The 26,138-nt window shown below is 47.5% G+C and overlaps 2 protein-coding genes across 6 annotated transcripts in view; both read left to right on the top strand.

Moving 5' to 3' along the window:
- The window catches only part of ipmkb (inositol polyphosphate multikinase b), a 37,170-nt gene extending 34,323 nt beyond the window's left edge, over positions 1–2,847 (top strand). For all 3 annotated transcript variants that reach the window (XM_075457779.1, XM_075457780.1, XM_075457778.1), the window contains one exon: positions 91–2,847. In XM_075457779.1, the coding sequence (XP_075313894.1) occupies positions 91–887 (797 nt within the window). In that variant the 3' untranslated portion in view covers positions 888–2,847. The remainder of the gene's footprint in view (positions 1–90) is intronic.
- A 4,206-nt stretch (positions 2,848–7,053) lies between these two features.
- Positions 7,054–26,138, top strand: part of LOC142373692 (DNA-directed RNA polymerase III subunit RPC4) — a 61,919-nt gene continuing 42,834 nt past the window's right edge. For 2 of the 3 annotated variants that reach the window (XM_075457064.1, XM_075457066.1), the window contains exons 1-4: positions 7,054–7,683; positions 9,695–9,741; positions 9,841–9,995; positions 10,089–10,213. In XM_075457064.1, coding sequence (XP_075313179.1) covers positions 7,495–7,683; positions 9,695–9,741; positions 9,841–9,995; positions 10,089–10,213 — 516 coding nt within the window. In that variant the 5' untranslated portion in view covers positions 7,054–7,494. The remainder of the gene's footprint in view (positions 7,684–9,694; positions 9,742–9,840; positions 9,996–10,088; positions 10,214–26,138) is intronic. The other variant, XM_075457065.1, reaches the window with a different exon arrangement.

The following is a 26,138-nucleotide window of genomic DNA, read 5'->3' as shown; positions in this document are numbered from 1 at the left end:
TGTTAAGTTTCTGCCTTTTATTACTGCCTGAGGGAGGACCAGCGAGTCCCACACAAAGATTTACCTCCATTCTTCTCCTCTGCCCTCCAGGCTTAGCTAAATTCTTCCATAATGGAGTCGGTCTCAGGAAGGATGCCATTTCAGCCAGCATTCGCAGAGTCCAGCGGATCCTCCACTGGTTTGATTCCCAGCATCAGCTGGCCTTCTATGCCAGCTCCCTCCTCTTTGTCTACGAAGGCCTGCCCTCCTCTTGCCTCCACACTATCCCACCAATCACTCCTGCTATTCTAAAAACTGCCAAGATGTTGGTAGGCGACGGCACTCGGGAAAGGAAAGTAATTGAGAAGGAGATGGGGCAGGAACAGGAAGTGGCCGAGTACAACAACAACATTCAAGTGGCGGCGAGCTGCGACTTCAGCCTGCTTCCTATCTGCAGCCATCACAGGAAGGGCAGCGACCACCGTGTGAGGAGGCGCCTCCACCACTGCAGCGACGGCGCTGTTCCACAGCTGACATCCAACATGGAGTCTGGAGATGACACGTCAGTGCTGCCTGAGGGAGACAACTTCACATGGCAGCAAAGCCAACTGAAAGCAGCTCCTCATGGAAATGGGAACAGAGCACTGCTGGAAGGAGAGGAGGAGGGTGGAGAGGGGGACAACGGCAGCGTGAGGAGGAGGAGGAGGAAGGAGGAGGTGGAGGTGGAGGTGGAGGGACCAGCAGCTGCAGCAGATGCAGATGTGGAGGTCCGGATGATCGACTTTGCTCACGTCTTCCCGAGTCAGAGCCCGGATCAGGGCTACATCTACGGCCTGAAGCACCTGCTGACGGTGCTGGAGCAGATCCTGTGTGAGGCTGCTCACTGCTGCCAGTCCTCCGCCTCCTGACTCCCGGCAGAGCCACTCCCTCCTGTTCACCTGTCACCCAGCAGACTGTGATGCTCAGTCAGAACAGCTTGTGTTTCTGTGGGCGGCTGCCCGCTGGGACCACCAGCCCCACCTGAACTAATGCACTGTGACCTGGACCCTGACCCAACACCTCACCCAGGCTCCCACTGGCCCTGCGACATCACCCACTCCAGCTCCATAACCCTGTACTGGGACGCTCCTGTAGCCCTCATCTCCACTTGTTCTGCCCCATTCTACCAACTCTAACTGTTTGGACAACATATCAGAGAAAGCTGAGGATTGGAACTCCATCAGGCTTTATAAATACAGGTGGCTGTATGCACAGAAGAAGGTCCTGGAGCAGAGCCGCTCCTGAAGCGGTCACGCTGTCTGCTGAAACTCCCAATGATCTGGACTCCATTCCAGATTCCACAACAAGTTTTTTTTTATTTGAAGTTCAGGAAAAGCTGAATGATGGAAAGTAGATTTTCCAATCCTGGTCAATTCAAAGTGAATGTGACTGTATGTTCAGGTGGAAAAGAGTTTCCAGTCAAACGGGAGTCTTACGGATGCTCACCTTTTGCTTTCTTTCATGTCCTTGCAACTGGATTTGGTTAACTTGTGTTTACAGTCACAGTCCAGAGGAAGCAGGGCCGACTCAGGTCCCAGCGGATCAGGCTGGAGACGGACTCACTGACCCTGATCAGGAGAGCTGGAAGGAAAGCAGCTCTGACCATGCTGATGGCTCATCACTGAAATCCCTGTCAGCAGGTATCTAACTCAGGTTTTTACTGGAAGACAAATACTACTCTTAGTTTCTCAGCAACATGATCCTTATGCTGTATGCTTGGTGTTCACTTTTAAAGGGTTGTTTTTTAAAGTCTTTTTAAAGGTTTTTTTTTTTTCTGTTATTTCATGACTGACCTTATCTCATCATTCTTGCTTTATTTTGTATATGTTTGACCTGTTAAGGACGAGGAGGAGCCTCTACATGATGTATCAGTTTTCATTGTTGTACTCCTTTTAGAAGTGTGTGGTCTTTCTTTCATTCCAATTATGCGCTGCCCCCGCCCCCCCCCCCCCGGTTTGAGGAACAGGAATATACTGCTGATATCATCCATGTATTCTGTTTTTTTTAAGAGTTACTCAGAGTGCGACACACCTACTCATTTTAAATGAATGAGTGATTCATGTGATTCAAACATGTGATGGAGCTGTCCCAACTCTTTATCAAGTGGCAGCATTGCTCATGTGTCTGTCGGTGCCATTGTTGTAGTGATGTATGATTTATCATCTGATTTTAAGTTATTATGATGTATGAATTTATTTGGAATGAAGCCCGATCAGAGCAAGAATTGGAAAAGCGGCCATTCACTTCCCAGCTGCTGGAGAGGCCATAATAAAAACCAAGCTGTTATACTGTAGAACGCATGATCTGACTGGTTGTCATGGTGATAGTTAATATGATCTAAGAGTTGCAAGATTGTAGTAAAATATCCCAGAAATATGCTGCTTTAAATCAACAATATCATTCTGTCACTTTCTGTTAATCATCTAAAGAGAGAAAGATGTTAAAATAATGATTTAGTGTGTGTGTTTGATGCAGATGTTCTTTGTTGTAAATGAAAGCTTGATGAGTCAGTGTGGCTTTCTTTTTAGTACTTGGTCCAATCTGTCAACCTGTCAGTGTTTTGGTTGACTGATGGTGATTTTTATGAGAATAACAGGCTAATGTCACACACGTGGTTTACACTGGACTATTCTAATACTGTCAAATTAAGTGTAACAAAGGTTTTGTAACGGTATATTAAGACCAAAGTTAATCCTGTTGCTGTTATAGATTTTTGGGTACCCCAGTAGCATAGTCTCTTCTTTCACTTGTGATGTAAAGTTGCAGCGTGTAACAATAACAGACATCTGAAAAGAAAATCATTATTAAAAGCTATGTTTTATGAGTGTCTACCCATCCATCGATTTTCTATAGTCGCTTAATCCAACTCACTAAATGTCATCTCAAGGCACTTCAAAGATGCATCCAAATTCAAGCCAATTAGAGTCCAATCCATGCTACTACAATCGGAATCCAATCGAATCAAAATAATTAAATTCCAAATTAGTCCAATTCATACAAAGCAGGTTAAAAAAATTGCCTATCTAAGGAAACCAACTGATTGCATCAAAACTAGGGGGGCACCGATTAATTCTGGGTGATCAGCGATACTTGCATGTGGAAGCGATCTTATGCACCTCCCCAAAGGGCTGAAAATCAGCCACTGTCCCTTTTAAAGGATAAGAGCGTTTTTTTGACATTGGGCCCTTGATTTCACATTATAACATGATGTTCTACTCACCCCTGCTTGTTGTTGGTCATTTGGAGCTGTTCCGAAGATATTCGAGAGGCGTCTGGCTGCTCTCTTGCGATATTCGGCCATGAAACGGTTTCCTATGGGCAACGTTATACAGGCACAAACTATGCTGTTTATAATTTATTAATTACTGTACATTAGCACTGATAACGTGGAGGTGCGTCGCTTACTTAAAAAAATCCGGGTTACTGTAATTTTGAATTTTTGTCGTAAAGTGGGTGTTACTGACGTCCTCGTCGTGCTACTACCACAGACAGCCCACAGACCTGCTGCCTATTTATTCATTCAGCTAAAATTCAAAATTAGTAACCCGGATTTTTTTAAGTAAGCGACGCACCTCCACGTTATCAGTGCTAGTGTACAGTAATTAATAAATTATAAACAGCATAGTTTGTGCCTGTATAACATTGCCCATAGGAAACCGTTTCATGGCCGAATATCTCAAGAGAGCAGCCAGACGCCTCTCGAATATCTTCGGAACAGCTCCAAATTACCAACAACAAGCAGGGGTGAGTAGAACATCATGTTATAATGTGAAATCAAGGGCCCAATGTCAAAAAAACGGTCTTGTCCTTTAAGTTGTTTTCTTAGTTTGTCCTCAACTCACCTCTGTGCACTTTATTTTTGGTAAGAGGCTCAAAACAGGGGTCCGTTTCACATAGCAGGTTCAACAAACTCTGAGTCTACTCCTGATCTCTGAGTTGATCTACTCTGAGATAGAAAACTCTGAGTTTTCGGTTCCAGAAACGCTGATTTGAGTGAGTTTAGTCAACTCTGAGTAGGTTCATCTTGAGTTTGGCGCATGCACCACAACTTTAAAAAGCCAGCATTAATGGAGCCTGATTCGACGAGTCACCTTGGCAACGGGGAAGAGGAGGGGCTACGTTTTTCACCAACCTCGAATTGGAAATCTTAATGCGCTCATACGGCGAGTTTCAACACATTTTTAGAAAGAAGTGCAACACCGCTGCAGCAGCAAAAGTGTAAGTTTAAATGTAGTCCTTTGCAATCACAATAATATTACAGGGAAACTGCTTGAATGGTAGCCCATTCATTTATTTCATTTAGGTGCAATCCCGCGGGGGAGAAGCGCTCTTGGCAGCAGCTTAAGATGAAATATAAAAACATTGTTCAAACAGGTGAGACCTCGCCATGGAGGTACCTCATTTTGATCATGTTTTACACTGTAAAGTAAATATTAAGTGGCTATTTCACTGTGCAGTCGTTTTATCCCCAACATAATGCTGTTCTCACACACACAAATTCAATTCAATTCAATTCAATTCATTTTTATTTATATAGCGCCAAATACAACAAATGTCATCTCAAGGCACTTAGATAATAAAGTCCAATTCAAGCCAATTGGAATTCAATTCATTGTAATCATAATTATTCATAAAATAATCCAATTCGTTCATATAGAGCCAATTCAAAAACAATTTCCTAGCTAAGGAAACCAACAGATTGCACTGAAACTTGTCTTCAGTCCAATCTCCCATCCTGAGCGTGCCTGAGGCGACTGTGGAGAGAAACGACTCCCTTTGAACAGGAAGAAACCTCTGGCAGAACCAGAACCAGGAAGGGTGGCCATCCGCCTCCACCAGCTGGGGTTTGAGAAGACAGAAAAGAGGGGACAACAAACACCATAACACCATTCAAAGGATATCTGTTGGAACAGGGAAACACGAGTTAATGACCACAATAATGTCACATATACATAAAGAGAGTAAAGTGAGGAAAGGTGTGTCAGATGAGGCCCCCCAGCAGTCTAGGCCTATAGCAGCTTAACTATGGGATGTTTCAGGATCACCTGAGCCATCCCTAACTATAAGCTTTATCAAAAAGGAAAGTTTTAAGCCTGGTCTTAAAAGTGGAAAGGGTGTCTGCTTCCCGGACATTTACTGGCAGCTTATTCCACAGAGAGGGGCCTGATAACTGAAGGCTCTGCCTCCCAAACTGGCAGCTTATTCCACAGAGAGGGGCCTGAAAACTGAAGGCTCTGCCTCCCATTCTACTTTTAGAAACTCTGGGAACCTCAAGTAAACCTGCAGTTTGGGAACGAAGTGCTCTGTTAGGAAAATATCTTACAATGAGCTCTTTAAGATATGATGGAGCTCGGTCATTAAGAGCTTTATATGTGAGGAGAAGAATCTTAAAGGGATAGTTCGCCTCTTTTGACATGAAGCTGTGTGACATCCCATATTATCAATATCATTTATGAACATCTTCTTACCACCTGCTGCGTCCTGTGAGCAGAGTTCCAGCTGAGTTTTGGCGTTGATGAAGGTAGTCCGGCTAGTTGGCTAGGGTTTAAAAAATAAAGCGTTTTGCTTCTCAAAACAATATGCGTTCAACAGAGTAATACATTTGCATCACAAAATCGTTCTCCAGGAAAAAGTCAGACCTCACAATGGCTTGGCCCTATTTTCTCTCCCTTTGTATCACTGCGTGCTGCCGACAGCCGCGCCTGTTACGGTGTTTGCTGCTCAGAAGCAGGGGACTGCTCGCTCTGCACTTCGGTCTGCACGGTCTGCACAGCAGGCAGTGATACGAAGGGAGAGAAAATAGGGCCAAGCCATGGACAGAATGCTTCGTATGGACGAAAAAGGCCCATTACATAAAGAAAGAGGTGATTTGTATTGAGTGTTGCAGTTTCGTGAGCTTAACAACATATTTAAAGTTAAATGGATCATTCAGTTGATCAAAAATAGGAGCAGGATATGGAATGTCTTTCCTAACTATCTGTTTAATTGTTCATTCGAGGCTGCTGATTTATAATCATAACTTGTCACCACACTGTTATTATATCTGGAAAAACAATGATATTCTATAGAAGAATATCCAAACAGTAAATCAGCTACTTGATGAAAGAGGCGTATCACTATCACATACATGCTTCCTAAATAAATTACAATTCCCAGATAAACCAAAGGAATTGTATTCCCAGGAAAGGATCTGGACATTCTGATGCTAATGTGCACGGCTGCTTTTTTTAAACATCAGGGGACCCAGCATGTCAGAAAATAAGTGTCCTAACAGACGTATGAGACAAGCATACAAGGAATGTTTTATTCTGGGCCTTTCTGTTCCATAAGGTCAGTTGGAGAAAAGCATGAACAAACGTTGATAAATATTTAGTTTCTAATAAAATGAAGGAAGAAACATTCAAGATTCTTCACAGGATTTATCCAGTGAAAGATTTCAGCTTGACATTGAATATACACGTGATCTCTGACACTTAATAAAGAAACACAGCTTATATTCAACAATGTTTTGAGCGGACCTTTGTCACATTTTGGCGAGGACATTTGGAACTCTGATTGAAACTGAATTGTATGATGTCATTACTTATTTTGTAATAAGTAATAATGTAACAATTTGGATCGTAATAAATATTGTTTTATAATGCAAATGTTTATTTTACTTGGTAAATTTCAAATTTCATAGCACAGATTTATGTTCTATGAAAAATAAGAAACCCACAAGGATTTATACCTTACTTTCTCTATTGAACTTTTTAACATTAGAACTTCAGGCACTCCTGGCATTATGTGTACTTTTTAAATTGCACTTTTATTCGCTCTTTATCTGTTGTTGTAGAAAAACTTTACAACATTTTTCATGGTTATATGGCTCTATGCGCATGTTAAGACTACGTAAGTTTTTTATTTTTTTATTTTAAATGCACAGGGAAGCATAAGTCTGCATTGATTTCTGACTTTTTCAGAGAATTTAGAGATGAAGCACCAGATCCAGAAGATGGCGGTAATGAACCCCACAGGAACTCTCCGCTGCCATCAGAAGAAGAAGAAGCTAAAGAAAAGTCGGTGAGCAGTCCGGAGGCTGCTGGATAATATAATAATATGCAACAACAATAGAAGAGACTGTGGGAACAAAGGGAACCGTTTCCCGCCACAGATGTGTGCGGGCCCCGGGAGGGAAGTTCCGTCCGGATAATTCTGCGCTTCTGTTCCGCAACAAAGATTCGTTTTATATCGCGATGCTGTGTTTTCATGTCACCGCCGGAGACAAACATGGCGGTGTGTACAAACCTGTGCTCTGTTCCTAGTGTTTGTTGGGCTCCTCAGCACCGACAGAGCAGCAGTTCTTTATATGAAGGATGAGCTGTGAATGGACCCAAAAAGTTCCGCTTTATAAACCGTGTATTGTTACTGTGAACGCTTAACTTCAGGTACAACAAAGTCCTGCATAACGAGGGGAAACGACCAGGTACCACAAAAATGACCGAGTCTAATCCAACCAGTGTTCCCCGTCCCTCTGGCTTGTGCAGCGGCGGTGGTGGTGGTTTCACCGCCGGCAGGGGACTCCCAGGTCGGGTCAGGAGTGTCTCCGCGGCCACTCAGCCTGGAAGGCTGACATCTCTCAGAACCAGGGACCTGACACTTGGCGGAGCCTTTAAAAAAACAAAGGTATGGAAGGGCACAGCAGCACTGGCACAATGCTCAGTCTGATCTTATTTCCAGTTGTGTTCATCAAAGCACCGAATCCCACAGCAAAGGGTGGTCTGTGGGCCCCAACATGGGCAGCATCTGTAGCTGCTGGGCTCAGTGATATGTGGCTGTCTGCTCTGCCCTGCAGGTTCACTGTACTGTATATGCTCCCCAACTGAAGGGCCACCTTTGGCCCCAACACTGGAAGTGTGCTTCAGTTGGGGAGCACACTCACACTGTGAGCCACCTTTGGCCCTAACAGCAGCGCCTGTCATGTACTCAGGTATGGCCTTTGGGCCACGTGTAGCCCAGATTACTGAGTGATGCAGTTAAGTGCAATCATTTCCCAGATTAGGTCCACATTTGTCTGCTGTCTCAGGAAAAGTGTAAAAAAAAAAGCATTAAAAGGACTTTGGGGTGAATAATCACATCCACTGCAGCAGATGTTGCCAACCAAACTGTCCAAAAGTCTGAGTCCGTACCACCACATGGCAGCTTTTAAGGAAAATCCCTGTAAGGTATTTCTTTTCGAACTGGCGGCCTGTCCAGGGTGTACCCCGCCTCTCGCCCATTGACTGCTGGGATAGGCTCCAGCCCCCCCGCGACCCGACCGACGGATTCAGCGGTATAGAAAATGGATGGATGGATGGTATTTCTTTTCTTAGTCTGTTGGCAAGCATGTGAATAAAGGCCGATAATAAAAGGCTGGTTACATGTGCGGTACAGCTGAAAAAGGAGAAATTCTGTCACTGCTTCCTAATGCACACATGGCAGACAGAGGGGGGCTCAGCCCCACGTAAGGGTGGGCTCACACAGCATACAGCTGTGCAGGGTGGGCTCACACAGCATGCAGCTGTGCAGGGTGGGCTCACACAGCATGCAGCTGTGCAGGGTGGGCTCACACACAGCTGTGCAGGGTGGGCTCACACAGCACGCAGCTGTGCAGGGTGGGCTCACACAGCACGCAGCTGTGCAGGGTGGGCTCACACACAGCTGTGCAGGGTGGGCTCACACAGCACGCAGCTGTTCAGGGTGGGCTCACACACAGCTGTGCAGGGTGGGCTCACACACAGCTGTGCAGGGTGGGCTCACACAGCACGCAGCTGTGCAGGGTGGGCTCACACAGCACACAGCTGTGCAGGGTGGGCTCACACAGCATGCAGCTGTGCAGGGTGGGCTCACACACAGCATGCAGCTGTGCAGGGTGGGCTCACACACAGCATGCAGCTGTGCAGGGTGGGCTCACACAGCACACAGCTGTGCAGGGTGGGCTCACACACAGCATGCAGCTGTGCAGGGTGGGCTCACACAGCACACAGCTGTGCAGGGTGGGCTCACATAGCATACAGCTGTGCAGGGTGGGCTCACACATCACACAGCTGTGCAGGGTGGGCTCACACAGCATGCAGCTGTGCAGGGTGGGCTCACACAGCACGCAGCTGTGCAGGGTGGGCTCACATAGCATACAGCTGTGCAGGGTGGGCTCACACAGCATGCAGCTGTGCAGGGTGGGCTCACACAGCACGCAGCTGTGCAGGGTGGGCTCACGCAGCTGTGCAGGGTGGGCTCACACAGCATGCAGCTGTGCAGGGTGGGCTCACATACAGCATGCAGCTGTGCAGGGTGGGCTCACATACAGCATGCAGCTGTGCAGGGTGGGCTGAGTGATGACAGCTGGTTATTCTGACTTCAGTAAACTACTTCCTGTTGTTGTTGTGGTGTAAACAGGTCAGTGATCAGCTGACTGTTGTCATCATTCAGTCACTCCTCCATCTGTAGTTTTCTTCTGTACGCTATGAGTACATGAACAATAAGACATTAAATGTATTAGCATTAATACTTATGTTCATGCTATTAATGCCAACATTAATCTTATACTAATTAGAATTAGTAAGCTATTTCACATGTATACACAGCATCTTTGTTTTTAATCTAAATGAATATTTGGTATTTATTTACCCTCTGTTTTTATTTCTTTTGTTTATTTCAGAAAACCTTTGAGCCCAATGTTCATTCTGAGAGGAAAAGTAAAGATGAGTGAGTGACCATCAGCATGTTTTAGAATGATGAAAAAAGCTTTTTCCATCTTTCAGATGACGTCAGGTTGAGTTGTGTAATGCATGTTCCCTTCCTCAGGTTAAAGGAAGAGATCCAGGTAGCTCCTAAAAAGGAGAGAAAAGAGAGGGATGAAAGGAGAAGAGAGAACAGAGTCAGGAGGAAAGAGAGACCGAAGACCATCCAGTCCCACTCCATCTTTGAACAAGGTCCTGCTGTCTCCGAGCTCAGAGCAGGTGACTCCTCTTCTCTTTGTTTCCGTTCTAACGGGACGTAAAGCAGCACCTCAGACCAATCATTTCTTCCCCACAACCAACCTCTGTCTACAGGCTGGCATGGTGCCACCGGACTCTGTAGCTCTACCTCCTCTCCTGTCTGCAAACCGGTCGAGGAAGACGGGAAGGTGCTGGAGAAGGATGAAGATCATCTCCTCAGTAAACTGCAGAGAGATGACGTGAGTGATTCCTGCCTCTTTTCTGTCAACATTTAAAGGCAGGGTAGGGGATCTTTTTCTGGAACATTTTTTTACATATTGCTTGAAATACTCTTCACACCCCCATTGCAACCAATTAATTAAAAGTTTTGACACAAATATGAAAAGTTTTAGTGGCCTCTAGAACGTACAATCTAGGAAAAACACTATCCAATCATTGTGAACGGACCGTTCACAATGATTGGATACTGATGCCGTCTATCAAACTGCAATCTGCTCCTCCCTCCCCCTCCTTCCCCCTCCTTCCCCCTGTGCGCGTACCCTGCTCCGTGAACGAAGCTTGGCAGGAAGCTAAACTAGAGCCAGCTTGGCTAGCACCTAGCATTATTAAACGTATAGTTAGCATAAACTAAATACTAAATACTAAATACGGCAACGATCGATGCTTGCTGTCAGAACAGCGCTCGTGCACCTTCGTGCTCGTGCGCGTTCATGTACTCTAGAGGCGTGCCTTCGGGGGGAAAGTGAAGAAAAGGGTTGGGACTTTTTACCTGTGTATTTTCAAAATGCAGCTTCGCTGGACTCAAAATCCAGGATCTCCTACCCTACCTTTAAGGATAAAGCTTCACAAATCTGCGTCAGAATTGCCCTCAGATGCTCACATTAACCTTGATGTTGTCTTCTCTTTAGTTTGCCTGTAAAATGGTCCCTTGTCATGCATTTTCCTGGTATGTGATGTGGACAAAATCCCCAGCCTTTCAGTGGAGCTCAGCCTTTCAGTGGAGTTTAGCCTTTCAGTGGAGTTTAGCCTTTCAGTGGAGTTTAGCCTTTCAGTGGAATTTAGCCTTTCAGTGGAGTTTAGCCTTTCAGTGGAATTTAGCCTTTCAGTAGAGTTTAGCCTTTCAGTGGAGCTCAGCCTTTCAGTGGAGTTTAGCCTTTCACTGGAGTTTAGCCTTTCACTGGAGTTTAGCCTTTCAGTGGAGCTCAGCCTTTCAGTGGAGTTTAGCCTTTCAGTGGAGCTCAGCCTTTCAGTGGAGCTCAGCCTTTCAGTGGAGTTTAGCCTTTCAGTGGAGTTTAGCCTTTCACTGGAGTTTAGCCTTTCAGTGGAGCTCAGCCTTTCAGTGGAGCTCAGCCTTTCAGTGGAGTTTAGCCTTTCAGTGGAGTTTAGCCTTTCAGTGGAGCTCAGCCTTTCAGTGGAGTTTAGCCTTTCAGTGGAGCTCAGCCTTTCAGTGGAGCTTAGCCTTTCAGTGGAGCTCAGCCTTTCAGTGGAGTTTAGCCTTTCAGTAGAGTTTAGCCTTTCAGTGGAGTTTATCCTTTCAGTGGAGTTCAGCCTTTCAGTGGAGCTCAGCCTTTCAGTGGAGCTCAGCCTTTCAGTAGAGTTTAGCCTTTCAGTGGAGTTTAGCCTTTCAGTGGAGCTCAGCCTTTCAGTGGAGTTTAGCCTTTCAGTGGAGTTTAGCCTTTCAGTGGAGCTCAGACTTTCAGTGGAGCTCAGCCTTTCAGTGGAGTTTAGCCTTTCAGTGGAGCTCAGCCTTTCAGTGGAGCTCAGCCTTTCAGTGGAGTTTAGCCTTTCAGTGGAGCTTAGCCTTTCAGTGGAGCTCAGCCTTTCAGTGGAGTTTAGCCTTTCAGTGGAGTTTAGCCTTTCAGTGGAGCTCAGACTTTCAGTGGAGTTTAGCCTTTCAGTGGAGCTCAGCCTTTCAGTGGAGTTTAGCCTTTCAGTGGAGCTCAGCCTTTCAGTGGAGCTCAGCCTTTCAGTGGAGCTCAGCCTTTCAGTGGAGCTTAGCCTTTCAGTGGAGTTTAGCCTTTCAGTGGAGTTTAGCCTTTCAGTGGAGCTCAGCCTTTCAGTGGAGTTTAGACTTTCAGTGGAGCTCAGCCTTTCAGTGGAGCTCAGCCTTTCAGTGGAGCTTAGCCTTTCAGTGGAGTTTAGCCTTTCAATGGAGTTTAGCCTTTCAGTGGAGTTTAGCCTTTCAGTGGAGTTTAGCCTTTCAGTGGAGCTTAGCCTTTCAGTGGAGCTCAGCCTTTCAGTGGAGCTTAGCCTTTCAGTGGAGCTTAGCCTTTCAGTGGAGCTCAGCCTTTCAGTGGAGCTCAGCCTTTCAGTGGAGCTCAGCCTTTCAGTGGAGTTTAGCCTTTCAGTGGAGCTCAGACTTTCAGTGGAGCTCAGCCTTTCAGTGGAGCTCAGCCTTTCAGTGGAGTTTAGCCTTTCAGTGGAGCTCAGCCTTTCAGTGGAGCTCAGCCTTTCAGTGGAGCTCAGCCTTTCAGTGGAGCTCAGCCTTTCAGTGGAGCTCAGCCTTTCAGTGGAGTTTAGCCTTTCAGTGGAGCTCAGCCTTTCAATGGAGTTTAGCCTTTCAGTGGAGCTCAGCCTTTCAGTGGAGTTTAGCCTTTCAGTGGAGTTTAGCCTTTCAGTGGAGTTTAGCCTTTCAGTGGAGTTTAGCCTTTCAGTGGAGCTCAGCCTTTCAGTAGAGTGTAGCCTTTCAGTGGAGTTTAGCCTTTCAGTGGAGCTCAGACTTTCAGTGGAGCTCAGCCTTTCAGTGGAGTTTAGCCTTTCAGTGGAGCTTAGCCTTTCAGTGGAGCTCAGCCTTTCAGTGGAGCTCAGCCTTTCAGTGGAGTTTAGCCTTTCAGTGGAGTTTAGCCTTTCAGTGATGTTTAGCCTTTCAGTGGAGTTTAGCCTTTCAGTGGAGCTCAGCCTTTCAGTGGAGCTCAGCCTTTCAGTGGAGCTTAGCCTTTCAGTGGAGCTCAGCCTTTCAGTGGAGCTTAGCCTTTCAGTGGAGTTTAGCCTTTCAGTGGAGTTTAGCCTTTCAGTGGAGCTCAGCCTTTCAGTGGAGTTTAGCCTTTCAGTGGAGCTCAGCCTTTCAGTGGAGCTCAGCCTTTCAGTGGAGCTTAGCCTTTCAGTGGAGCTTAGCCTTTCAGTGGAGCTCAGCCTTTCAGTGGAGTTTAGCCTTTCAGTAGAGTTTAGCCTTTCAGTGGAGTTTATCCTTTCAGTGGAGTTCAGCCTTTCAGTGGAGCTCAGCCTTTCAGTGGAGCTCAGCCTTTCAGTGGAGTTTAGCCTTTCAGTAGAGTTTAGCCTTTCAGTGGAGTTTAGCCTTTCAGTGGAGCTCAGCCTTTCAGTGGAGTTTAGCCTTTCAGTGGAGTTTAGCCTTTCAGTGGAGCTCAGACTTTCAGTGGAGCTCAGCCTTTCAGTGGAGTTTAGCCTTTCAGTGGAGCTCAGCCTTTCAGTGGAGCTCAGCCTTTCAGTGGAGTTTAGCCTTTCAGTGGAGCTTAGCCTTTCAGTGGAGCTCAGCCTTTCAGTGGAGTTTAGCCTTTCAGTGGAGTTTAGCCTTTCAGTGGAGCTCAGACTTTCAGTGGAGTTTAGCCTTTCAGTGGAGCTCAGCCTTTCAGTGGAGTTTAGCCTTTCAGTGGAGCTCAGCCTTTCAGTGGAGCTCAGCCTTTCAGTGGAGCTCAGCCTTTCAGTGGAGCTTAGCCTTTCAGTGGAGTTTAGCCTTTCAGTGGAGTTTAGCCTTTCAGTGGAGCTCAGCCTTTCAGTGGAGTTTAGACTTTCAGTGGAGCTCAGCCTTTCAGTGGAGCTCAGCCTTTCAGTGGAGCTTAGCCTTTCAGTGGAGTTTAGCCTTTCAATGGAGTTTAGCCTTTCAGTGGAGTTTAGCCTTTCAGTGGAGTTTAGCCTTTCAGTGGAGCTTAGCCTTTCAGTGGAGCTCAGCCTTTCAGTGGAGCTTAGCCTTTCAGTGGAGCTTAGCCTTTCAGTGGAGCTCAGCCTTTCAGTGGAGCTCAGCCTTTCAGTGGAGCTCAGCCTTTCAGTGGAGTTTAGCCTTTCAGTGGAGCTCAGACTTTCAGTGGAGCTCAGCCTTTCAGTGGAGCTCAGCCTTTCAGTGGAGCTCAGCCTTTCAGTGGAGTTTAGCCTTTCAGTGGAGCTCAGCCTTTCAGTGGAGCTCAGCCTTTCAGTGGAGCTCAGCCTTTCAGTGGAGCTCAGCCTTTCAGTGGAGCTTAGCCTTTCAGTGGAGTTTAGCCTTTCAGTGGAGCTCAGCCTTTCAATGGAGTTTAGCCTTTCAGTGGAGCTCAGCCTTTCAGTGGAGTTTAGCCTTTCAGTGGAGTTTAGCCTTTCAGTGGAGTTTAGCCTTTCAGTGGAGTTTAGCCTTTCAGTGGAGCTCAGCCTTTCAGTAGAGTGTAGCCTTTCAGTGGAGTTTAGCCTTTCAGTGGAGCTCAGACTTTCAGTGGAGCTCAGCCTTTCAGTGGAGTTTAGCCTTTCAGTGGAGCTTAGCCTTTCAGTGGAGCTCAGCCTTTCAGTGGAGCTCAGCCTTTCAGTGGAGTTTAGCCTTTCAGTGGAGTTTAGCCTTTCAGTGATGTTTAGCCTTTCAGTGGAGTTTAGCCTTTCAGTGGAGCTCAGCCTTTCAGTGGAGCTCAGCCTTTCAGTGGAGCTTAGCCTTTCAGTGGAGCTCAGCCTTTCAGTGGAGCTTAGCCTTTCAGTGGAGTTTAGCCTTTCAGTGGAGTTTAGCCTTTCAGTGGAGCTCAGCCTTTCAGTGGAGTTTAGCCTTTCAGTGGAGCTCAGCCTTTCAGTGGAGCTCAGCCTTTCAGTGGAGCTTAGCCTTTCAGTGGAGTTTAGCCTTTCAATGGAGTTTAGCCTTTCAGTGGAGTTTAGCCTTTCAGTGGAGCTCAGCCTTTCAGTGGAGTTTAGCCTTTCAGTGGAGTTTAGCCTTTCAGTGGAGCTCAGCCTTTCAGTGGAGTTTAGCCTTTCAGTGGAGTTTAGCCTTTCAGTGGAGCTCAGCCTTTCAGTGGAGTTTAGCCTTTCAGTGGAGCTCAGCCTTTCAGTGGAGCTCAGCCTTTCAGTGGAGCTCAGCCTTTCAGTGGAGCTCAGCCTTTCAGTGGAGCTCAGCCTTTCAGTGGAGCTCAGCCTTTCAGTGGAGTTTAGCCTTTCAGTGGAGCTCAGACTTTCAGTGGAGTTTAGCCTTTCAGTGGAGTTTAGCCTTTCAGTGGAGCTCAGCCTTTCAGTGGAGCTTAGCCTTTCAGTGGAGCTCAGCCTTTCAGTGGAGCTCAGCCTTTCAGTGGAGTTTAGCCTTTCAGTGGAGCTCAGACTTTCAGTGGAGCTCAGCCTTTCAGTGGAGTTTAGCCTTTCAGTGGAGCTCAGCCTTTCAGTAGAGTTTAGCCTTTCAGTGGAGCTCAGCCTTTCAGTGGAGTTTAGCCTTTCAGTGGAGCTCAGCCTTTCAGTGGAGCTCAGCCTTTCAGTGGAGCTCAGCCTTTCAGTGGAGCTCAGCCTTTCAGTGGAGCTCAGCCTTTCAGTGGAGTTTAGCCTTTCAGTGGAGCTCAGCCTTTCAATGGAGTTTAGCCTTTCAGTGGAGCTCAGCCTTTCAGTGGAGTTTAGCCTTTCAGTGGAGTTTAGCCTTTCAGTGGAGTTTAGCCTTTCAGTGGAGTTTAGCCTTTCAGTGGAGCTCAGCCTTTCAGTAGAGTGTAGCCTTTCAGTGGAGTTTAGCCTTTCAGTGGAGCTCAGACTTTCAGTGGAGCTCAGCCTTTCAGTGGAGTTTAGCCTTTCAGTGGAGTTTAGCCTTTCAGTGGAGCTTAGCCTTTCAGTGGAGCTCAGCCTTTCAGTGGAGCTCAGCCTTTCAGTGGAGTTTAGCCTTTCAGTGGAGTTTAGCCTTTCAGTGATGTTTAGCCTTTCAGTGGAGTTTAGCCTTTCAGTGGAGCTCAGCCTTTCAGTGGAGCTCAGCCTTTCAGTGGAGCTTAGCCTTTCAGTGGAGCTCAGCCTTTCAGTGGAGCTTAGCCTTTCAGTGGAGTTTAGCCTTTCAGTGGAGTTTAGCCTTTCAGTGGAGCTCAGCCTTTCAGTGGAGTTTAGCCTTTCAGTGGAGCTCAGCCTTTCAGTGGAGCTCAGCCTTTCAGTGGAGCTTAGCCTTTCAGTGGAGCTTAGCCTTTCAGTGGAGCTCAGCCTTTCAGTGGAGTTTAGCCTTTCAGTAGAGTTTAGCCTTTCAGTGGAGTTTATCCTTTCAGTGGAGTTCAGCCTTTCAGTGGAGCTCAGCCTTTCAGTGGAGCTCAGCCTTTCAGTGGAGTTTAGCCTTTCAGTAGAGTTTAGCCTTTCAGTGGAGTTTAGCCTTTCAGTGGAGCTCAGCCTTTCAGTGGAGTTTAGCCTTTCAGTGGAGTTTAGCCTTTCAGTGGAGCTCAGACTTTCAGTGGAGCTCAGCCTTTCAGTGGAGTTTAGCCTTTCAGTGGAGCTCAGCCTTTCAGTGGAGCTCAGCCTTTCAGTGGAGTTTAGCCTTTCAGTGGAGCTTAGCCTTTCAGTGGAGCTCAGCCTTTCAGTGGAGTTTAGCCTTTCAGTGGAGTTTAGCCTTTCAGTGGAGCTCAGACTTTCAGTGGAGTTTAGCCTTTCAGTGGAGCTCAGCCTTTCAGTGGAGTTTAGCCTTTCAGTGGAGCTCAGCCTTTCAGTGGAGCTCAGCCTTTCAGTGGAGCTCAGCCTTTCAGTGGAGCTTAGCCTTTCAGTGGAGTTTAGCCTTTCAGTGGAGTTTAGCCTTTCAGTGGAGCTCAGCCTTTCAGTGGAGTTTAGACTTTCAGTGGAGCTCAGCCTTTCAGTGGAGCTCAGCCTTTCAGTGGAGCTTAGCCTTTCAGTGGAGTTTAGCCTTTCAATGGAGTTTAGCCTTTCAGTGGAGTTTAGCCTTTCAGTGGAGTTTAGCCTTTCAGTGGAGCTTAGCCTTTCAGTGGAGCTCAGCCTTTCAGTGGAGCTTAGCCTTTCAGTGGAGCTTAGCCTTTCAGTGGAGCTCAGCCTTTCAGTGGAGCTCAGCCTTTCAGTGGAGCTCAGCCTTTCAGTGGAGTTTAGCCTTTCAGTGGAGCTCAGACTTTCAGTGGAGCTCAGCCTTTCAGTGGAGCTCAGCCTTTCAGTGGAGCTCAGCCTTTCAGTGGAGTTTAGCCTTTCAGTGGAGCTCAGCCTTTCAGTGGAGCTCAGCCTTTCAGTGGAGCTCAGCCTTTCAGTGGAGCTCAGCCTTTCAGTGGAGCTCAGCCTTTCAGTGGAGCTTAGCCTTTCAGTGGAGTTTAGCCTTTCAGTGGAGCTCAGCCTTTCAATGGAGTTTAGCCTTTCAGTGGAGCTCAGCCTTTCAGTGGAGTTTAGCCTTTCAGTGGAGTTTAGCCTTTCAGTGGAGTTTAGCCTTTCAGTGGAGTTTAGCCTTTCAGTGGAGCTCAGCCTTTCAGTAGAGTGTAGCCTTTCAGTGGAGTTTAGCCTTTCAGTGGAGCTCAGACTTTCAGTGGAGCTCAGCCTTTCAGTGGAGTTTAGCCTTTCAGTGGAGCTTAGCCTTTCAGTGGAGCTCAGCCTTTCAGTGGAGCTCAGCCTTTCAGTGGAGTTTAGCCTTTCAGTGGAGTTTAGCCTTTCAGTGATGTTTAGCCTTTCAGTGGAGTTTAGCCTTTCAGTGGAGCTCAGCCTTTCAGTGGAGCTCAGCCTTTCAGTGGAGCTTAGCCTTTCAGTGGAGCTCAGCCTTTCAGTGGAGCTTAGCCTTTCAGTGGAGTTTAGCCTTTCAGTGGAGTTTAGCCTTTCAGTGGAGCTCAGCCTTTCAGTGGAGTTTAGCCTTTCAGTGGAGCTCAGCCTTTCAGTGGAGCTCAGCCTTTCAGTGGAGCTTAGCCTTTCAGTGGAGTTTAGCCTTTCAATGGAGTTTAGCCTTTCAGTGGAGTTTAGCCTTTCAGTGGAGCTCAGCCTTTCAGTGGAGTTTAGCCTTTCAGTGGAGTTTAGCCTTTCAGTGGAGCTCAGCCTTTCAGTGGAGTTTAGCCTTTCAGTGGAGTTTAGCCTTTCAGTGGAGCTCAGCCTTTCAGTGGAGTTTAGCCTTTCAGTGGAGCTCAGCCTTTCAGTGGAGCTCAGCCTTTCAGTGGAGCTCAGCCTTTCAGTGGAGCTCAGCCTTTCAGTGGAGCTCAGCCTTTCAGTGGAGTTTAGCCTTTCAGTGGAGCTCAGACTTTCAGTGGAGTTTAGCCTTTCAGTGGAGTTTAGCCTTTCAGTGGAGCTCAGCCTTTCAGTGGAGCTTAGCCTTTCAGTGGAGCTCAGCCTTTCAGTGGAGCTCAGCCTTTCAGTGGAGTTTAGCCTTTCAGTGGAGCTCAGACTTTCAGTGGAGCTCAGCCTTTCAGTGGAGTTTAGCCTTTCAGTGGAGCTCAGCCTTTCAGTAGAGTTTAGCCTTTCAGTGGAGCTCAGCCTTTCAGTGGAGTTTAGCCTTTCAGTGGAGTTTAGCCTTTCAGTGGAGCTCAGCCTTTCAGTGGAGCTCAGCCTTTCAGTGGAGCTCAGCCTTTCAGTGGAGTTTAGCCTTTCAGTGGAGTTTAGCCTTTCAGTGGAGTTTAGCCTTTCAGTGGAGTTTAGCCTTTCAGTGGAGCTCAGCCTTTCAGTGGAGCTCAGCCTTTCAGTGGAGCTCAGCCTTTCAGTGGAGCTCAGCCTTTCAGTGGAGCTCAGCCTTTCAGTGGAGTTTAGCCTTTCAGTGGAGCTCAGCCTTTCAGTGGAGCTCAGCCTTTCAGTGGAGCTCAGCCTTTCAGTGGAGTTTAGCCTTTCAGTGGAGTTTAGCCTTTCACTGGAGTTTAGCCTTTCACTGGAGTTTAGCCTTTCAGTGGAGTTTAGCCTTTCAGTGGAGCTCAGACTTTCAGTGGAGCTCAGCCTTTCAGTGGAGTTTAGCCTTTCAGTGGAGCTCAGCCTTTCAGTGGAGCTCAGCCTTTCAGTGGAGTTTAGCCTTTCAGTGGAGCTCAGCCTTTCAGTGGAGCTCAGCCTTTCAGTGGAGCTCAGCCTTTCAGTGGAGCTCAGCCTTTCAGTGGAGTTTAGCCTTTCAGTGGAGTTTAGCCTTTCACTGGAGTTTAGCCTTTCACTGGAGTTTAGCCTTTCAGTGGAGTTTAGCCTTTCAGTGGAGCTCAGCCTTTCAGTGGAGCTCAGCCTTTCAGTGGAGTTTAGCCTTTCAGTGGAGCTCAGCCTTTCAGTGGAGCTCAGCCTTTCAGTGGAGCTCAGCCTTTCAGTTGAGCTTAGCCTTTCAGTGGAGTTTAGCCTTTCAGTGGAGTTTAGCCTTTCAGTGGAGCTCAGCCTTTCAGTGGAGTTTAGCCTTTCAGTGGAGTTTAGCCTTTCAATGGAGCTCAGCCTTTCAGTGGAGTTTAGCCTTTCAGTGGAGTTTAGCCTTTCAGTGGAGTTTAGCCTTTCAGTGGAGTTTAGCCTTTCAATGGAGCTCAGCTTTTCAGTGGAGTTTAGCCTTTCAGTGGAGCTTAGCCTTTCAGTGGAGCTCAGCCTTTCAGTGGAGTTTAGCCTTTCAGTGGAATTTAGCCTTTCAGTGGAATTTAGCCTTTCAGTGGAGTTTAGCCTTTCAGTGGAGTTTAGCCTTTCAGTGGAGCTCAGCCTTTCAGTGGAGTTTAGCCTTTCAGTGGAGTTTAGCCTTTCAGTAGAGTTTAGACTTTCAGTGGAGCTCAGACTTTCAGTGGAGCTCAGCCTTTCAGTGGAGTTTAGCCTTTCAGTGGAGCTCAGCCTTTCAGTGGAGTTTAGCCTTTCAGTGGAGTTTAGCCTTTCAGTGGAGCTCAGCCTTTCAGTGGAGTTTAGCCTTTCAGTGGAATTTAGCCTTTCAGTGGAGTTTAGTCTTTCAGTGGAGTTTAGCCTTTCAATGGAGCTCAGCCTTTCAGTAGAGCTCAGCCTTTCAGTAGAGTTTAGCCTTTCAGTGGAGTTTAGCCTTTCAGTGGAGTTTAGCCTTTCAGTGGAGCTCAGCCTTTCAGTGGAGCTCAGCCTTTCAGTGGAGCTCAGCCTTTCAGTGGAGCTTAGCCTTTCAGTGGAGTTTAGCCTTTCAGTGGAGTTTAGCCTTTCAGTGGAGCTCAGCCTTTCAGTGGAGTTTAGACTTTCAGTGGAGCTCAGCCTTTCAGTGGAGCTCAGCCTTTCAGTGGAGCTTAGCCTTTCAGTGGAGTTTAGCCTTTCAATGGAGTTTAGCCTTTCAGTGGAGTTTAGCCTTTCAGTGGAGCTTAGCCTTTCAGTGGAGTTTAGCCTTTCAGTGGAGTTTAGCCTTTCAGTGGAGTTTAGCCTTTCAGTGGAGCTTAGCCTTTCAGTGGAGCTCAGCCTTTCAGTGGAGCTTAGCCTTTCAGTGGAGCTTAGCCTTTCAGTGGAGCTCAGCCTTTCAGTGGAGCTCAGCCTTTCAGTGGAGCTCAGCCTTTCAGTGGAGTTTAGCCTTTCAGTGGAGCTCAGACTTTCAGTGGAGCTCAGCCTTTCAGTGGAGCTCAGCCTTTCAGTGGAGCTCAGCCTTTCAGTGGAGTTTAGCCTTTCAGTGGAGCTCAGCCTTTCAGTGGAGCTCAGCCTTTCAGTGGAGCTCAGCCTTTCAGTGGAGCTCAGCCTTTCAGTGGAGCTTAGCCTTTCAGTGGAGTTTAGCCTTTCAGTGGAGCTCAGCCTTTCAATGGAGTTTAGCCTTTCAGTGGAGCTCAGCCTTTCAGTGGAGTTTAGCCTTTCAGTGGAGTTTAGCCTTTCAGTGGAGTTTAGCCTTTCAGTGGAGCTCAGCCTTTCAGTAGAGTGTAGCCTTTCAGTGGAGTTTAGCCTTTCAGTGGAGCTCAGACTTTCAGTGGAGCTCAGCCTTTCAGTGGAGTTTAGCCTTTCAGTGGAGCTTAGCCTTTCAGTGGAGCTCAGCCTTTCAGTGGAGCTCAGCCTTTCAGTGGAGTTTAGCCTTTCAGTGGAGTTTAGCCTTTCAGTGATGTTTAGCCTTTCAGTGGAGTTTAGCCTTTCAGTGGAGCTCAGCCTTTCAGTGGAGCTCAGCCTTTCAGTGGAGCTTAGCCTTTCAGTGGAGCTCAGCCTTTCAGTGGAGCTCAGCCTTTCAGTGGAGCTCAGCCTTTCAGTGGAGTTTAGCCTTTCAGTGGAGTTTAGCCTTTCAGTGGAGTTTAGCCTTTCAGTGGAGTTTAGCCTTTCAGTGGAGTTTAGCCTTTCAGTGGAGCTCAGCCTTTCAGTGGAGTTTAGCCTTTCAGTGGAGCTCAGCCTTTCAGTGGAGCTCAGCCTTTCAGTGGAGCTTAGCCTTTCAGTGGAGTTTAGCCTTTCAATGGAGTTTAGCCTTTCAGTGGAGCTCAGCCTTTCAGTGGAGTTTAGCCTTTCAGTGGAGTTTAGCCTTTCAGTGGAGCTCAGCCTTTCAGTGGAGTTTAGCCTTTCAGTGGAGTTTAGCCTTTCAGTGGAGCTCAGCCTTTCAGTGGAGTTTAGCCTTTCAGTGGAGCTCAGCCTTTCAGTGGAGCTCAGCCTTTCAGTGGAGCTCAGCCTTTCAGTGGAGCTCAGCCTTTCAGTGGAGCTCAGCCTTTCAGTGGAGCTCAGCCTTTCAGTGGAGTTTAGCCTTTCAGTGGAGCTCAGACTTTCAGTGGAGTTTAGCCTTTCAGTGGAGTTTAGCCTTTCAGTGGAGCTCAGCCTTTCAGTGGAGCTTAGCCTTTCAGTGGAGCTCAGCCTTTCAGTGGAGCTCAGCCTTTCAGTGGAGTTTAGCCTTTCAGTGGAGCTCAGACTTTCAGTGGAGCTCAGCCTTTCAGTGGAGTTTAGCCTTTCAGTGGAGCTCAGCCTTTCAGTAGAGTTTAGCCTTTCAGTGGAGCTCAGCCTTTCAGTGGAGTTTAGCCTTTCAGTGGAGTTTAGCCTTTCAGTGGAGCTCAGCCTTTCAGTGGAGCTCAGCCTTTCAGTGGAGCTCAGCCTTTCAGTGGAGCTCAGCCTTTCAGTGGAGTTTAGCCTTTCAGTGGAGCTCAGCCTTTCAGTGGAGCTCAGCCTTTCAGTGGAGCTCAGCCTTTCAGTGGAGCTCAGCCTTTCAGTGGAGTTTAGCCTTTCAGTGGAGTTTAGCCTTTCACTGGAGTTTAGCCTTTCACTGGAGTTTAGCCTTTCAGTGGAGTTTAGCCTTTCAGTGGAGCTCAGACTTTCAGTGGAGCTCAGCCTTTCAGTGGAGTTTAGCCTTTCAGTGGAGCTCAGCCTTTCAGTGGAGCTCAGCCTTTCAGTGGAGTTTAGCCTTTCAGTGGAGCTCAGCCTTTCAGTGGAGCTCAGCCTTTCAGTGGAGCTCAGCCTTTCAGTGGAGCTCAGCCTTTCAGTGGAGTTTAGCCTTTCAGTGGAGTTTAGCCTTTCACTGGAGTTTAGCCTTTCACTGGAGTTTAGCCTTTCAGTGGAGTTTAGCCTTTCAGTGGAGCTCAGCCTTTCAGTGGAGCTCAGCCTTTCAGTGGAGTTTAGCCTTTCAGTGGAGCTCAGCCTTTCAGTGGAGCTCAGCCTTTCAGTGGAGCTTAGCCTTTCAGTGGAGTTTAGCCTTTCAGTGGAGTTTAGCCTTTCAGTGGAGCTCAGCCTTTCAGTGGAGTTTAGCCTTTCAGTGGAGTTTAGCCTTTCAATGGAGCTCAGCCTTTCAGTGGAGTTTAGCCTTTCAGTGGAGTTTAGCCTTTCAATGGAGCTCAGCTTTTCAGTGGAGTTTAGCCTTTCAGTGGAGCTTAGCCTTTCAGTGGAGCTCAGCCTTTCAGTGGAGTTTAGCCTTTCAGTGGAATTTAGCCTTTCAGTGGAATTTAGCCTTTCAGTGGAGTTTAGCCTTTCAGTGGAGTTTAGCCTTTCAGTGGAGCTCAGCCTTTCAGTGGAGTTTAGCCTTTCAGTGGAGTTTAGCCTTTCAGTAGAGTTTAGACTTTCAGTGGAGCTCAGACTTTCAGTGGAGCTCAGCCTTTCAGTGGAGTTTAGCCTTTCAGTGGAGCTCAGCCTTTCAGTGGAGTTTAGCCTTTCAGTGGAGTTTAGCCTTTCAGTGGAGCTCAGCCTTTCAGTGGAGTTTAGCCTTTCAGTGGAATTTAGCCTTTCAGTGGAGTTTAGCCTTTCAGTGGAGTTTAGCCTTTCAATGGAGCTCAGCCTTTCAGTAGAGCTCAGCCTTTCAGTAGAGTTTAGCCTTTCAGTGGAGTTTAGCCTTTCAGTGGAGTTTAGCCTTTCAGTGGAGCTCAGCCTTTCAGTGGAGCTCAGCTTTTCAGTGGAGTTTAGCCTTTCAGTGGAGTTTAGCCTTTCAGTGGAGTTTAGCCTTTCAGTGGAGCTTAGCCTTTCAGTGGAGCTCAGCCTTTCAGTGGAGCTCAGCCTTTCAGTGGAGTTTAGCCTTTCAGTGGAGTTTAGCCTTTCAGTGGAGTTTAGCCTTTCAGTGGAGTTTAGCCTTTCAATGGAGCTCAGCCTTTCAGTAGAGCTCAGCCTTTCAGTAGAGTTTAGCCTTTCAGTGGAGTTTAGCCTTTCAGTGGAGTTTAGCCTTTCAGTGGAGCTCAGCCTTTCAGTGGAGCTCAGCTTTTCAGTGGAGTTTAGCCTTTCAGTGGAGTTTAGCCTTTCAGTGGAGTTTAGCCTTTCAGTGGAGCTTAGCCTTTCAGTGGAGCTCAGCCTTTCAGTGGAGCTCAGCCTTTCAGTGGAGTTTAGCCTTTCAGTGGAGTTTAGCCTTTCAGTGGAGTTTAGCCTTTCAGTGGAGCTCAGCCTTTCAGTGGAGCTCAGCCTTTCAGTGGAGCTCAGACTTTCAGTGGAGCTCAGCCTTTCAGTGGAGCTCAGCCTTTCAGTGGAGCTCAGCCTTTCAGTGGAGTTTAGCCTTTCAGTGGAGCTCAGCCTTTCAGTGGAGCTTAGCCTTTCAGTGGAGTTTAGCCTTTCAGTGGAGTTTAGCCTTTCAGTGGAGCTCAGCCTTTCAGTGGAGTTTAGCCTTTCAGTGGAGCTCAGCCTTTCAGTGGAGCTCAGCCTTTCAGTGGAGTTTAGCCTTTCAGTGGAGCTCAGACTTTCAGTGGAGCTCAGCCTTTCAGTGGAGCTCAGCCTTTCAGTGGAGTTTAGCCTTTCAGTGGAGTTTAGCCTTTCAGTAGAGCTCAGCCTTTCAGTGGAGTTTAGCCTTTCAGTGGAGTTTAGCCTTTCAGTGGAGTTTAGCCTTTCAGTAGAGTTTAGCCTTTCAGTGGAGTTTAGCCTTTCAGTAGAGTTTAGCCTTTCAGTGGAGCTCAGCCTTTCAGTGGAGCTCAGCCTTTCAGTGGAGCTCAGCCTTTCAGTGGAGCTCAGCCTTTCAGTGGAGTTTAGCCTTTCAGTGGAGTTTAGCCTTTCACTGGAGTTTAGCCTTTCACTGGAGTTTAGCCTTTCAGTGGAGTTTAGCCTTTCAGTGGAGCTCAGACTTTCAGTGGAGCTCAGCCTTTCAGTGGAGTTTAGCCTTTCAGTGGAGCTCAGCCTTTCAGTGGAGCTCAGCCTTTCAGTGGAGTTTAGCCTTTCAGTGGAGCTCAGCCTTTCAGTGGAGCTCAGCCTTTCAGTGGAGCTCAGCCTTTCAGTGGAGTTTAGCCTTTCAGTGGAGTTTAGCCTTTCACTGGAGTTTAGCCTTTCACTGGAGTTTAGCCTTTCAGTGGAGTTTAGCCTTTCAGTGGAGCTCAGCCTTTCAGTGGAGCTCAGCCTTTCAGTGGAGTTTAGCCTTTCAGTGGAGCTCAGCCTTTCAGTGGAGCTCAGCCTTTCAGTGGAGCTTAGCCTTTCAGTGGAGTTTAGCCTTTCAGTGGAGTTTAGCCTTTCAGTGGAGCTCAGCCTTTCAGTGGAGTTTAGCCTTTCAGTGGAGTTTAGCCTTTCAATGGAGCTCAGCCTTTCAGTGGAGTTTAGCCTTTCAGTGGAGTTTAGCCTTTCAATGGAGCTCAGCTTTTCAGTGGAGTTTAGCCTTTCAGTGGAGCTTAGCCTTTCAGTGGAGCTCAGCCTTTCAGTGGAGTTTAGCCTTTCAGTGGAATTTAGCCTTTCAGTGGAATTTAGCCTTTCAGTGGAGTTTAGCCTTTCAGTGGAGTTTAGCCTTTCAGTGGAGCTCAGCCTTTCAGTGGAGTTTAGCCTTTCAGTGGAGTTTAGCCTTTCAGTAGAGTTTAGACTTTCAGTGGAGCTCAGACTTTCAGTGGAGCTCAGCCTTTCAGTGGAGTTTAGCCTTTCAGTGGAGCTCAGCCTTTCAGTGGAGTTTAGCCTTTCAGTGGAGTTTAGCCTTTCAGTGGAGCTCAGCCTTTCAGTGGAGTTTAGCCTTTCAGTGGAATTTAGCCTTTCAGTGGAGTTTAGCCTTTCAGTGGAGTTTAGCCTTTCAATGGAGCTCAGCCTTTCAGTAGAGCTCAGCCTTTCAGTAGAGTTTAGCCTTTCAGTGGAGTTTAGCCTTTCAGTGGAGTTTAGCCTTTCAGTGGAGCTCAGCCTTTCAGTGGAGCTCAGCTTTTCAGTGGAGTTTAGCCTTTCAGTGGAGCTTAGCCTTTCAGTGGAGCTCAGCCTTTCAGTGGAGTTTAGCCTTTCAGTGGAGTTTAGCCTTTCAGTGGAGTTTAGCCTTTCAGTGGAGCTCAGCCTTTCAGTGGAGCTCAGCCTTTCAGTGGAGCTCAGCCTTTCAGTGGAGCTTAGCCTTTCAGTGGAGCTCAGCCTTTCAGTGGAGCTCAGCCTTTCAGTGGAGTTTAGCCTTTCAGTGGAGTTTAGCCTTTCAGTGGAGCTCAGACTTTCAGTGGAGCTCAGCCTTTCAGTGGAGCTCAGCCTTTCAGTGGAGCTCAGCCTTTCAGTGGAGTTTAGCCTTTCAGTGGAGCTCAGCCTTTCAGTGGAGCTTAGCCTTTCAGTGGAGTTTAGCCTTTCAGTGGAGTTTAGCCTTTCAGTGGAGCTCAGCCTTTCAGTGGAGTTTAGCCTTTCAGTGGAGCTCAGCCTTTCAGTGGAGCTCAGCCTTTCAGTGGAGTTTAGCCTTTCAGTGGAGCTCAGACTTTCAGTGGAGCTCAGCCTTTCAGTGGAGCTCAGCCTTTCAGTGGAGTTTAGCCTTTCAGTGGAGTTTAGCCTTTCAGTAGAGCTCAGCCTTTCAGTGGAGTTTAGCCTTTCAGTGGAGTTTAGCCTTTCAGTGGAGTTTAGCCTTTCAGTAGAGTTTAGCCTTTCAGTGGAGTTTAGCCTTTCAGTAGAGTTTAGCCTTTCAGTGGAGCTTAGCCTTTCAGTGGAGCTCAGCCTTTCAGTGGAGTTTAGCCTTTCAGTGGAGTTTAGCCTTTCAGTAGAGTTTAGCCTTTCAGTGGAGTTTAGCCTTTCAGTGGAGCTCAGCCTTTCAGTGGAGTTTAGCCTTTCACTGGAGTTTAG

Source organism: Odontesthes bonariensis, chromosome 23, assembly GCF_027942865.1.
Source record: "Odontesthes bonariensis isolate fOdoBon6 chromosome 23, fOdoBon6.hap1, whole genome shotgun sequence".
Lineage (NCBI taxonomy): Eukaryota > Metazoa > Chordata > Actinopteri > Atheriniformes > Atherinopsidae > Odontesthes > Odontesthes bonariensis.
The sequence above is the reverse complement of the archived record's forward strand: the minus strand, read 5'-3'. Positions and strand labels throughout refer to the sequence as shown.